General features: G+C 40.5%; 1 protein-coding gene across 3 annotated transcripts; it reads left to right on the top strand.

Annotated features, from left to right (window-relative positions):
• The first annotated feature begins 236 nt into the window (after nucleotides 1-236).
• Nucleotides 237-572, top strand: LOC147000677 (keratin-associated protein 19-1). Of its 3 annotated transcripts, none has more exons than XM_021185466.1 (2): nucleotides 237-336; nucleotides 400-572. In XM_021185466.1, exons 1-2 carry the CDS (start codon nucleotides 237-239, stop codon nucleotides 570-572), a joined length of 273 nt encoding a protein of 90 aa, XP_021041125.1. The 3 variants fall into 3 exon arrangements, with proteins under 3 accessions (XP_021041125.1, XP_021041126.1, XP_085688240.1); XM_021185467.2 differs by having other exon boundaries at nucleotides 237-354; nucleotides 427-572; XM_085832114.1 differs by having other exon boundaries at nucleotides 237-381; nucleotides 427-572.
• The last annotated feature ends 12,339 nt before the right edge of the window (nucleotides 573-12,911 follow it).

Below are 12,911 nucleotides of genomic sequence, written 5' to 3'. Positions count from 1 at the left end.
TTCTGAGACAAACTCACTAGGTAGCCAAATAAATCTTAAACATCCTTAACAGATGTTGGCCAAATGACAGTAGATGAAAGTGTTGTCTCAGATAATTGCTATTCGTAGAATGACACAAAGGAGGGGCACATGTTTTTTCACATCCACGGCCCAGAGTATATAAGCTTTGCTTTAGGTGCTGATGTTCACACTCACAATCTCTCCTCAAACAAGAAAAAACGACCACTGCTAAAATCATGAGCTACTACAGCGGCTACTATGGAGGCCTGGGCTACGGCTATGGCAGCAGCTTTGGAGGCCTAGGCTGTGGATGTAATAGCATCCGCAGACTGGGCTGTGGCTCTGGCTATGGAGGCTTTGGATATGGCTCTGGTTTTGGAGGCTTCGGAGGCTTTGGAGGCTATGGATATGGCTCTGGCTATGGAGGCTATGGATATGGCTCTGGCTATGGAGGCTATGGATATGGCTCTGGCTATGGAGGCTATGGATATGGCTCTGGCTATGGAGGCTATGGATGTGGCTGCCGCCGTCCTTCATGTTGTGGAAGATATGGGTTCTCCAACTTCTACTGAGTGAATTGTTGAAATTAGAAGTAAACATGGGACTTGGAAATACTTGTCATCCTGTTTTTTGCTCTTATTTCAGAGAAATATGAATTTCATTTTCTCTGACATCAATTTATACAATTTTGGAATGTTTAAACAGCTTCTTTGAACATTTCGTATCTTTAACCTCTACAACCCATTACCAAAATGCATATTTAATATGAATAAAATTTTAATTTGCTCTTCTTGTTATTTTAAATTACTATTGCCATATTATCTTTCTAGTAATACCTTATAAAAATATGCTTTGTTATTGTCTATTAAATACTTGAAGTTTTTATCACTACTTTAGAATCTTATTTTGCAACTAGTATAAAGAATTTTGTTAGGAGGTATGTTGGTTTGAATAGTTTTGGCCTCTATAGCCTCAAGTGTTTCAATATGCTTAGCCCATGGGGATTGGCACTATTAGGATCTGTAGCCATGTTGGAATAAATGTGACCTTATCAGAGGAAGTGTGTCACTGCGTAGTGTGCTTTGTGTACTCCCAATACTCAAGCTCCTCCCAGTATGGAAGGGAGTCAAAAAAACAAACAAACAAACAAACAAACAAGAAAGAAAACACAACAACCCAAATTAAAACAAAACAAGACAAACAAAACAAAACACCCAAGAAACAAAAGATACATATGAAAGGCCAGATGGAAGCTCTCTATAGACAAACAGGCAGACAGCAGATAATTAAACCAGAATAAGGACCAAACCAGGTTGAAGGCCAGGGACAGTTATAAGTTCTCTGCCTGTTGGTCTTTGATGCTCATACCAGGTGGTCAGGTGGCAGGCCCCTTGGAATCAAAGCCTTCATGATCCTAGGTCTATCCCATGTTATGGTGATCAGGTGAGGTAATTACACTTTTGCCTCGGTTTGATATGTTCAATATGTGCTTATGCCTGCTTTTCTTTGATATGGTCTTAACAAACACACATGCTGCCACACTCTCAATTTGTAACAACAAATTAATAAGATGACATTCTCTCAACTCCTGTGAACAAGTGGTTTAGCTCTGCTGCACGAGGTGCTGCAACATTCCAGTGCCCACCCAGGTGCACAATTGTTCTCTACCTTTAAAACAGAGACACTTTCACAATAGTCTTTTGCAAGGTGCAGTATGAGAAGCCAGCATGCAATATGCATTCACTTAAGTCTGGACATAGCGTGATTTCACTGGACCTTTATAAAGACAATCTATTTGCCACCACCATGATACAAGAGACACAAATGGCATAGTTTTCTACAAAGAATTGATGAACGTGTGTGTGTGTGTGTGTGTGTGTGTGTGTGTCTGTGTGTGTGTGTGTGTGTGTGTGTGTGTGTATGTTTTGAGGAGAGCTTTTCTGATCTGTTTTCCATTTGTTAAATGACCCTTAATGTTCTATAGACATTCTATACTGTGGCTGTTGAAGCAAAGTGAAATGTTAGTTAATGGCACCTAGGATTCTCTACTGACAGGAACTTCTCAGGGTTGACAACTCTGGTTCCACTACTCAACTAAGACTATGGATCCTGACTCCTTCTTCCCAGAAGTTTTCTGCTCAGAAATTGCTTCAGGCCATGCAGAACAAATTAACTTGATGCTTGTTCTTCAATCTACCAGTCCTAGTTCAGCACCTGGGACATCAACAATGAATCTGAACTGGATCTTCCTAGCCAACATATGAAGTGACCAGGGACTCCCATTCTACGAATCATTGCCCGACATGTGTGACTCCAGCTAATTTAAGTTTGACCACTCACCATTGATGTCAGAGATCTTTGTACACTTCAATTCACTTTAAGAGGAGAATGAACGAATGAATTTGCATGGAATAATTATTTTCTTTTATTTGCATGTTGATTTTGTTTCAAATCATACAATGGAAAGAAAGAAAGAAAGAAAGAAAGAAAGAAAGAAAGAAAGAAAGAAAGAAAGAAAGAAAGAAAGGCAAGAGGGAAGGAAGATAGAACAAAAGAAAGAAACATGGAAAGAAAGACATTAGGAAAAGAAAAGGAAGGGAAGGAAAGACAGCAAAAGCTTTCACATTAATTATGATTGCATCTTAATTGAACTTGGGTGGATAACCAAAACAATTACTGAATAAATACAAGAATATTTAGTTGGGAAGTAAGAAATGGAGGGAAGGAAAATTTCCTAATTTAAATTTAGGAGAAGGAAGGAATTAATTCAAAAGTGGAGGTCTGAGTCACATTTAGATGCTTTCTGAATTTTGCATAATAATTAAATGGCAAACAGATAATTTTGTGTCTAAGTATTGTCAAACCGGAAAGAATGGATACAAAGACTTTCCAGTAAATATTATTTGCATATAGTATAATTAATTTTGTTACTGTAGTTTTAAAATCTAAAGCTCAAATGTTCTAAATACCCTGAGCAGAGTTATTCCACAGCTTACACTTTAAGCAGGGCTCTGAAATGTTCCCTGTGTACTAATGGTTGTGATTATCATTCTACATGATTTATATCCTTGAGTTTTCAATCTTTATTGCTCACTCTAAAATTTAATGACATGTAAACACACATTTACATTTGCTCTCTAAGGGGTGCTATTATGGGTAGAGATTACCCTGTCGACACAATTTTTAAATGGTGGATGTTTATTTATCATCTAGAACATATAACATGTGATTGCTCACCATAATTTTCTGCAGACAGGCATTGTATTGACTAAACATGACCTTGTATAGCATCTACATTTGGATTAAATTCAGGCCTCATCTGAAGGATTTCTGTTCAAAACTGTCAAGATGCTATTAAAATTGACGTGTACCCAAAGTAATTGGTGCTTCTCATAGCACAGCTTTTTGAAGCCGATTTTGAATGCTATTCTTACAATGTTGATCATATTGCTAAAAAATCAAAAGCATGAAACCTGAAATATATTCCCAGATTGTGATTATTATAATAGCTCTGTTGTGGTGAAGCAATGCTTCATTTCCATCTACTGCAGTGGTTCTCAACCATATGTGGCAGTGACCCTCAACCAAATCATTTTGTTGCTATTTCTATTTTTTTTAATCATTTTATTTGTTTACGTTTTTTGTATATACCTTTAAATGTTTCTGTTTCAGGTTCATTTTCCCATCTTTAAATATCTTTTTTTATTAGATAATTTTTTCATTTACATTTCAAATGCTATCCCGAAAGTCTCCTATACCCTCCCCCTCCCCTGCTCCCCAACCCACCCACTCCCGCTTCCTGGCCCTGACATTCCCCTGTACTGGGGCATATAATCTTTGCAAGACCAAAGGCCTCTCCTCCCATTGATGGCTGCCTAGGCCATCCTTTGCTACATATGCAACTAGAGACACAAGCTCTGGGGGTACTGGCTAGTTCATATTGTTGTTCCTCCTATAGGGTTGCAGACCCCTTTAGCTCCTTGGGTACTCTCTTTAGTTCCTTCATTGTATTTGTTTACATTTCAAATGATATCCCCCTTCCCAGTTACCTCTCCACAAATTCCCCTATTCCATCTCTCCCTCCCCCATTCCCTTTGCCTCTATGAGGGTTCTCTTCAACCCACTCACACACTCCAGCCTCACCTCTCTAGCATCCTCCTACCCTGGGGCATCAAGCCTCCCTCACCTCCCACTGATGTCAGATAAGGCCATCCTCTGCTACATATGTATCTGGAATTTTGGCTCCCTCCATGTACACTCTTTGGTTGGTGGTTTAGTCCCTCGGGTAGACCAGTTGATATTGTTCTTCCTATGGGGTTGCAGTTCCCTTCAGCTTCTTCAGTCCTTCCCCTAGCTCTTCCTTTGTGATTTTGCTACTGTTACGAATCATAATGTAAATAACTGAACATGTGGGATATTTGGTAAGCAACCCCCATTGAGGTGGAGAGACACAGGTTGAGGACTGCTGATCTAGTGCTTTGGTTACATTTTTGAACATTCTCTAGATGACTCTAGATGAAAATGATAAGGTTATTTTCAGAAGGAAGAGATGGGCTCTTCTTTCACGAGAAACTGGAGCTGACATAGTACTGTTGGGTATTGTGCAGGAGAATGTCTTACTGCTTAGCAATGCTGTGGTCTTGCCTTCTACTTAAACCTTACCATTCTGTTAGGACCCCAAAATAGGATTTGGGGTATCACTAGATCTCATTATCTTTCATGTAGCTACCTTGAATATATCTAAATTTTCTGCTGAGAGGTGGGGAGAAGGAAAAACTACAAGTCATAATTTTTATGATAACTATGGGAAGGTCATAGGGTACTTGTGAAGGACAGAGGACAAGGTGCAGGAGTCAGTTTGAATCTCTTCTAACCCTTCAACCATGTGGTATCCAGGTCTGAACTCAGTCAACACCAGGCTTGGTAGCAAGTGCCTTTGCCAACTGAGCCTTTGCACAGTCCCTACTGGTCATTCATTACTTTGCAGGCTTTAGTACTCCTAACTGTAACCAACCTTCCAGGAGACTGTGATTGCGTGAGTTAAGATCAAACACTAAAGTTAAAGGAAGAACCTGGAACGTAGATCATTTCTTGAAGTACCAACATGTGAAAAGCGATTTTCTCCCTACTTCTATTGGAAGTTGTTTTTTAAGAAATAAATCATAGACACTGGTTTTCACTCAGATTATCTGGATCTTCTCATTTCTTGCTCTTTGGCACTGTGAGCTCTAAATCTGTCATTTCTGTTAGTCCCTTTGTGGAAAATCCTGTTTAAGATGGCTCTGTCTTACTGTTGTAACAAATGTTCCTGCTATTGTAATGTAGTTTTAAATGTGTTAAAATTAAAAGAAATCTGAGAACTTTTAGATCACGTTCCATAGTATATTTCCATAGAGTTCATTTACCAGCTATCACACTCAATGAAAAACCAACGGAAGCCATATATATACTTGCCTAAGGGAGCTGTGATCTGTCTCTACGTTTGCACTCTTCTCTAAAAAACACCCTCTTTTCTTTTAAAAAATTTCCTTTCTTTTTTAAAAATTAATTATTTTTCTTACACTCCATATTCCCCCCATCGGTCGGTCCACCCTCCGTCTGTTCCACATCCCATACCTCCTCCCCACACCCTGCCTCCACGTGAATTTCCCCACCCCCTACCCCACCTGACCTCTAAACTCCCTGGGACCTCCAGTCTCTTGAGGGTTAGGTGCATCATCTCTGAATGAATACAAGTCCTGCAGTCTTCTACTGTATGTGTGTTGGGGGCCTTATATTAGCTGGTGTATGCTACCTGTTTGGTGATCCAGTGTTTGAGAGATCTCAGGGGTCCAGATTAATTGAGACTACTGGTCTTCCTACTGGATCACCCTCCTCCTCAGCTTCTTTCAGCCTTCTGTAATTCAACAACAGAGGCCAGCTGCTTCTGTCCATTGGTTGGGTGCAAACACCTGCCTCTATCTCTTTCCAACTGCTTGTTGGGTCTTTCAGAGGACAGTCATGCTAGGCCCCTTTTTATGAGCACTCCATAGCCTCAGTAATAGTGTCAGGCGTTGGGGCCTCCCCTTGAGCTGGATCCCATTTTGGGCCTGTTGCTGGACCTTCTTTTCCTCAAGGTCCCCTCCATTTCCATCCCTGTAATTCTTTCAGACAGGAACAATTATGGGTCAGAGTTGTGATTGTGGGATGCCTCCCTCCCTCATTGATGCCCTGTCTTTCTGCTGGAAGAATGCTCTCCATTCCCTCCCTCCTTCCCTCCCTCCCTGCCTGCCTCCATTCCTCTCTACCTCTCTCCCTCCCTCCCTCTCCCTCCATCCATCCCTCTCTACCTCCCTCCCTCTCCCTACCTCTTTCTCTCCCTTCCTTCCTCCCTCCCAACCTCCATCCCTCTCTACCTCCCTCCCTCTCCCTACCTCTTTCCCTCCCTCCTTCCCTCCCAACCTCCATCCCTCTCTACCTACCTCCCTCTCCCTACCTCTTTCCCTCCCTCCCTTCTCCCCTATCTCCTTCCCTCCCTCCTTTCCTCCACTTTTCTCTGTCATCACACTGCCTCTCAGTGGTAGTCCACAGGATAAATGCTTTATTAGCCCCTTAACTGGCCAGGCAAGAGTTTTGTTTGCCCTTGCATTGACACAGAGCATCCGCAGAAATTGTCTGAAAGAACATTTGCTTAAGTAAGATTGCAAGCTCTGCGACTTCCCAGTGTGGCAACTGCTTAAGTTACTCAACTTTATTGTGCTTCCATTCTCTCAGCAGTAAGATTTGGGGTAATGATAGTAAAGACTTCACAGGGGCCTTACTATTAACAAAGGTATACAGCCCTTCCAGCATTGCATTCCACAGTATATACAATCAGTTTGTGGATGTCACTATTCCTCCTATTTATATGACTCTGCATTTGGTTTTCTGTCCATTTTCTATTAGCTGTGTGTTGCTAAGAAGCGCAGTTGTGTGACCTTCAGTACCATTGACAGTGCAACAGTAAACCCCACGCTTATGCATCTAACTCTTGGGAAAAGTAAGATAACCTCCCTGGGTTTAGCCACATTGAGTGTTGCTGGCCATCTGCTTGGGTGAATTGAAGGTTTGGGTCTGCTCTGTGTCTCTCACCATTAAAGTAGACCTGCAATGTTCTTATGGGATGGCAGGGTCATGAATGACAAGAGTATTTAGACAGAAACATTGATCTCAGCGCTCACAAGCTGTCAGCTCATGCTCTCTACATGTCATATTGGATTACAGGGTGGAACCAAATATGAGAAAGTACAATTGTAAGACCAAAGAAAGATTGCATGAAAGAGGTAAGGTTTTAAATTCTGCCACATTGCCCACTTGTGTCTTTCCTTGAAAATTCTTTTATTTGGGGAAACCTGACACAAAGCTATTGATTGTGTCCTGTCCTCAAGGTGGTGAATCTCAAACCTGTTTGCCAGTCTGTAGGGAGTTAACAAAACAATAAAAGGTATCCTGTCAATTTTAGGCCTCAGATAAAAAACAAAAGTCACTGTTGTAGTAGAATGGCCAGAAACAGCATATGCAGTATGGTAAGTTATGTAAGAGTCAAATATAACTAGGCATACAATAGTTCTTGATGTTAACTGTGGAGTTCTCGTGGTCTGACCTGTCTGATATTCATGTCTGAGAAATGAATCTGAAGGTGTATCTCTGTGACAGGCAAGCCTCGGCATGCTTTCGCCATCAGACAATCCTTTCTACACATGGAGCCTTTCTTCCTTTCCAGGCCTCCACCTTCACAGACTGCCGCGCTCCCAGTGCCCCCAACCTGAAAAGTCAAGTCATAAAAATAATTAGCCATTTATCTCTCTGGCCTCATTCGTTGGCTACTAAATTATCTTTTAATCTTGTGTTTAATGTTTTTTTCAAAGAGGCCATTGCCATCATTACCAATTCTCGCTGGCTGTTCCAGATTCTCCTCACTTCATCACGTTCTTTTCAACTGAGTTTTACTAACTCAGCCGTTGCCCACCTCCCATCAAAAGATGCTGTCCCTATTGACCATAATTCCAGAGTCCAAGGTAGGCTGCTTAGATTCTAGTATGAACTTGACTGCTTCCGTAGGGTTAATATCCTAATGCTCTAGGCAATTTATTTTCAACTCTACTTTTGTTTACTTTCTTCACATTGAAATAGTATAAATTGTAATGGATCTAATATTAAAGGAACCTAAAACCTTCCCTGTTACCATGGGTCACAAATACACAGTATAGACCCTGCTGTATTCATACATGTTTTTCATTTTCCTACAATCACTCTTATTTCAAAAGATAATATTTTGAAACTTTCTTTCCCATCAGTTATGGACTCCTTCATTGATGACTAAATGGACTCACCTTCAATGATTCCAAATTGAAATTCCTTTCAGATTCACACGGTTAAATGTCCCATTTTCTTACTTCCCTCATTGCTATGATCCTAAAAGGCTGTTCAACTTGATGTTCTCATCTTAGGACAAATTTCCTTTAAGCTGCATATTCATGTTGAATTGTTCACTGAAATATTTTACCAAAACCAGATTTAAACAGGTCATATTAAATAGAAAATTCCTTGCTAGGCATATAGTAAAAGTGTAATACAAGAATAATCAACCATTGGACCCTTATTCCAAAAGTCAGTCATACACAGCATATGAAGTGGTTAGCTCTCATACACTCTACACCAGGTCTCTTGCATTATTCTTTCTTCACAGCCTTATTTATTGATCTTTTAAATGTCTTAATTAACTAGTTAAGTAATACATAAATCAGTTAATTAACTGTGTGTGTTTGTACACACCACTATATTGCAGTGAATACTTGGAAGTCAAAGGATAACATCTGAGACAACTCCTTTTTCACCATGTGGGGTTCAGGATCTAAGTCACGTCCTCGATTTTTGCAGCAGCTATCTTCACCCAGTGAGTCACTTCCATGATCTTAAGATAGAACGATTAAAATTTGAGACAGTGGTCAATAGAAAAATTGCCAAGGCACTGGAGTTCCTCCTTAATTGACATTTATTTAGAAGTAAAGAATGTGAGGAGACATACGATGCATCAGCTGCAGCTTCTGATTAAGAGGTGCGAATCACTGAAACAAAAGCAATCTGCTCAGTTTAAGGACACTCTAGGAACTCCAGTTAAAAAACCTGCAGACAGAATTGCCAAGACGCCTGTGGTACTGTGCCAGTCAATGAAACAGCAGGACTACGAGTAGAATATTATTTTAGTCATTACTGCCACCATTGCTTCTAGCTACCAATGGCTGTGTTCAGAGTAGTAAGTAGACCCTGGGACCCATCTCCTTTGCTTTTGGAGACCTCATACCGAGTCATCTTATTGTCTGTGGACATCTGATACTCATCATCAGGTGGGATACTTGATCAGCACTAGTCTAATTCCTATGCTGCAAGTTTTACTTCCGAGAGCAGTATAAGGAAATTTTTTGTTCTCCTAGAGTTACGCGGTGGAAATGTGTGATATTTCTTCCTCCTAAACACAAACAAGGCAGCAGTATGGAGGTACTGAAAAATTCAGGAATTTTATTTCAATTATTTAGAGCTAAGTAAGACTGAACTTACTTTTTGTTATATACCAAATTCAGTATAGAATACAAATAACATAAATATATGCATGGCCATATTAGCTAAGTGATATACGAACTACTGAAAGTTATTTGTTCTACCACGCCTATGTGTGTGACTAGAAACTAAAGGAATTCATTTCTCAAGGAATAAGGATTGCATTTCTGTAGGTTGATACTGACCTGTATGTTATTGATCTATACCATAAACCATCAGACATAAAAAAGGGTAGGAAGGAAATGAGACAGACGGAAACAGTGAAGGGAGTGTTTGAACCCAGAGAGTTAATGTTGAAGGAGCCAGGTCACTCACAGCAACACAAAAGAACACTCTTCCCCAGGAGATGTCATGTCATACTGAACCATTAAACACAGATGTGACAGCAGCGGGAGGAAGAAACCCAAAGGAACCAGGAAGTTCTGTGTGGATTGTAAGTCCAAAAACAATAAGCCACAGGCACAACATGTGTGGCTCCAGCTTTTAGGTAATCTAGATGTGAAGGCAAGGTAGTCACAGGGCGTCGGCCCATCTCTCCTTGCAGGAGAGGTCAACAGTGCAGTGCATGGAGAAAACACAGGATCTGGAATCAGGTTCAGGTGAAACTCTACAAAAAAAAAAATACTCCTATTACCTTGAAGAAGCATTTTTGCGTAAGCAGTCTTCAGCATTGAGAAAAGGAAGCTCAGCCTGGACCCGTCCTCACAGAGTGGTTGCTTTCATTACTTGACGGCATCTAAAGCACCTGGTATGTAATGACTTCTAATGAACACTGGCTAGTCTTTCTATTACTTTTGCCTTGTTGAGCACTGTGCCCATCCCAGCCACTCGGTTCAAGTGGTTAACCATTTAATGGATGTTGGTTTTGGATAATGGTGTAGAGACCACAGCGTTGACATAAAATATCTTCTTGTGGGGAATGTCAGAAGGTGTCGTGTGTAATTAGTGAACCAAAACAATCTTTTGAAATGCAATTGGAGTATTGCCTCATGTTCTGGAGTCCATTTATGAGAATTTCAACCAGGATCAGATAAAAGCCAGGGCTTTGAGGATGGAAAAATTACCTCTAATGGGCACACAGGTGATTAAAGGTGCACTAAATTAAAAACATGCTCATATACAAGAGGCTTCCCTTATGGAACCAGAGAATATTAAAGGGTTTGGTGGGCTCCAGTGCTTTTGAGATGTAAAGACTCTGGGGTTTACCAGCCCCACTTCTGAGGGTTTGCAAATTCACTGTGCAGAGAGGGTAACAGGTAACACAGCTTTTACTACCCAGAAGAATTCATGCCTCCATAGATAATAAACTCCCTCCAAAGCTTTGAGCGAGTACTCTGGCCTTAGTAGGGTAAGTCACGTTCTCACTTTACTTATTGAGATGATACTTAGAAAAGCCAGAAAAACCATGATTGTTCTCAATCTTGCCTCAGGAAATATTTCTATATCCTAACAAAATATCTTGCACTGCATTTATTAAATTAATTTCTTCCCTGACCTATCACTGTTTAGAACCTTTGCAGTCTGATTTTTTTTTAACGTATGACATTTATTTTCTCAAATTGTTTCTCTTGACTGATTATTATTATTACTGTTATTACAATATCTTTTTTTTTTTTTTTACAATCCAGTCATTACCCCTCTTCCAACCTGCCCTCTGACAGACAGTTCCTCATCCCATTCCTCCTTCCCCATCTCCAAGAAGATGTTTCCATCCCACCAGACTTTACTCCCTGGGGCCTCAAGTCTTTCCAGGGTTAGGTGCATCTTTTCTCACTGAGGCCAGACCAGGCAGTCCTTTGCTCTATATGTGTTGCGGGCTTCATATCAACTCGTGTATGCTGTCTGGTTGTTGGCTCAGCATCTGAGAGATCTCGAGGGTCCAGGTTAGTTGAGGTTACTGGTCTTCCTATGGGGTCACGCTCCTCCTCAGCTACTTCCCGCCTTTCCCTCCATGACGACCATGGAGGTTCTCAGCTTTTGTCCATTGGTTGGGTGTAAGTATCTGCATCTGACTCTTTGAGCTGCTTGTTTGGCCTCTCGGAGGGCAGCCATCAATTGGATATTTTGAAATTTGAATTCATCTTAGATACTTTTATTTGTGTTTGGAAGGCATACTGACCATTCTTTTTTTTTTTATCATCTAGTCTTATCTCCCTCTCTCTTTAGTTTATGCTTCTTCATCCTCCAAATCTTTCTCACACATTCATGGCTCATGTTTTTGTTTTTATGATCCACTGTGTTTAACCAGAGATACCTGTGTGACCAGGGATTTGGAGCTATCCTTTATGTTGCCACCACCAGAGGGCCAGTGAGCGATGCATACACAACCCAGAATCAGTCAGTGACCAATAGTTCAGTGGCAAAGGATATAGCCCTGTGAATGTCTTTCCCTTCCCTTCCACTAGTGATTGTTGACAGAGGCAGTCTTTTTCGAGCCAGAATAGACAGCCACAGTTGTGCATAATGATTGCACATGACTGTTGTGAGTCTAGAAGATAGCATTTTCTCACGCTCTACCTACTGTGATGTCTGATATTATGGTTGGCTTTGCTCTTTGGTAAGAGTAGTTACTTACTGTTGTCTGCTTTTGCTTTTGTTGTTGTTGCTCCAAGTGTCGAGAGCTATAGAACACCAATAATAATATTAACTTTTGCGAACCCAAGGTATAATGAATAACCAATAACAGCATTTGAAGGTAGTTCAGAAGTAATCTTGTGTCTATGAAATTAATCAAGTCAAGTAACTGATTGATTTGTGTTGTGCCGTGCACAGCAAGGTTGTTATTTACACTTTACTTTTCTCCTGAATTTTGGTGTCTGAACGATTTGATCTGTCGCAAGACATCAACAGCAACCTTACGTTTATGGCAAAAAGACTCAGATGAAGAAACAACTTAATCTCAGTAAAAAGGTCCCAGCATGATGGCTGACCTTGTGTTACCTCCCAGCCCTTTTGGCCCTTTTGTGTTAGAGTTTTTTGGACTTAAAGAACCTGTCATCAGCCATAGGGTCCTGCTCCTGAAATAACTTCCTAACTTTGCTAGGGCTTGACCTGGTTTTAACTTTCATGACAGCACTATTTTTCTCTGTTTATCTTTGCTTTGACTCCAGTTATTTTAGTTTTAGTAAACAGTTGCCATTTATTCTCATTATATATAAATTAGGCCACTACCTTTGGACTCTGCTCAAATTTACATTACTTCTAAATGTTTTGTTAAACACTGTCCCTACTCAAACACCTTTCTGTCTTGTGTCCCACGGTAAGCATGTTGTAACTTCTAATTAGCAAAGGATGATAAAAGAAGGTACCCAATCTACCAAGTGTCCTTCAGCAAA

Source organism: Mus caroli, unplaced genomic scaffold (assembly GCF_978045245.1).
Source record: "Mus caroli unplaced genomic scaffold, Mus_caroli_1 scaffold_17, whole genome shotgun sequence".
Classification (NCBI taxonomy): Eukaryota; Metazoa; Chordata; class Mammalia; order Rodentia; family Muridae; genus Mus; species Mus caroli.
Note: the sequence above shows the minus strand (reverse complement) of the source record. Positions and strands in the feature narration are given on the sequence as shown.

Coding starts and splice junctions, on each gene's coding strand:
- LOC147000677 (XM_085832114.1), top strand. CDS start 237: ATGAGCTACTACAGCGGCTACTATGGAGGCCTGGGCTACGGCTATGGC. Junction 382..426: donor ATATGGCTCTGGTTTTGGAG/GCTTCGGAGGCT, acceptor CTGGCTATGGAG/GCTATGGATATGGCTCTGGC.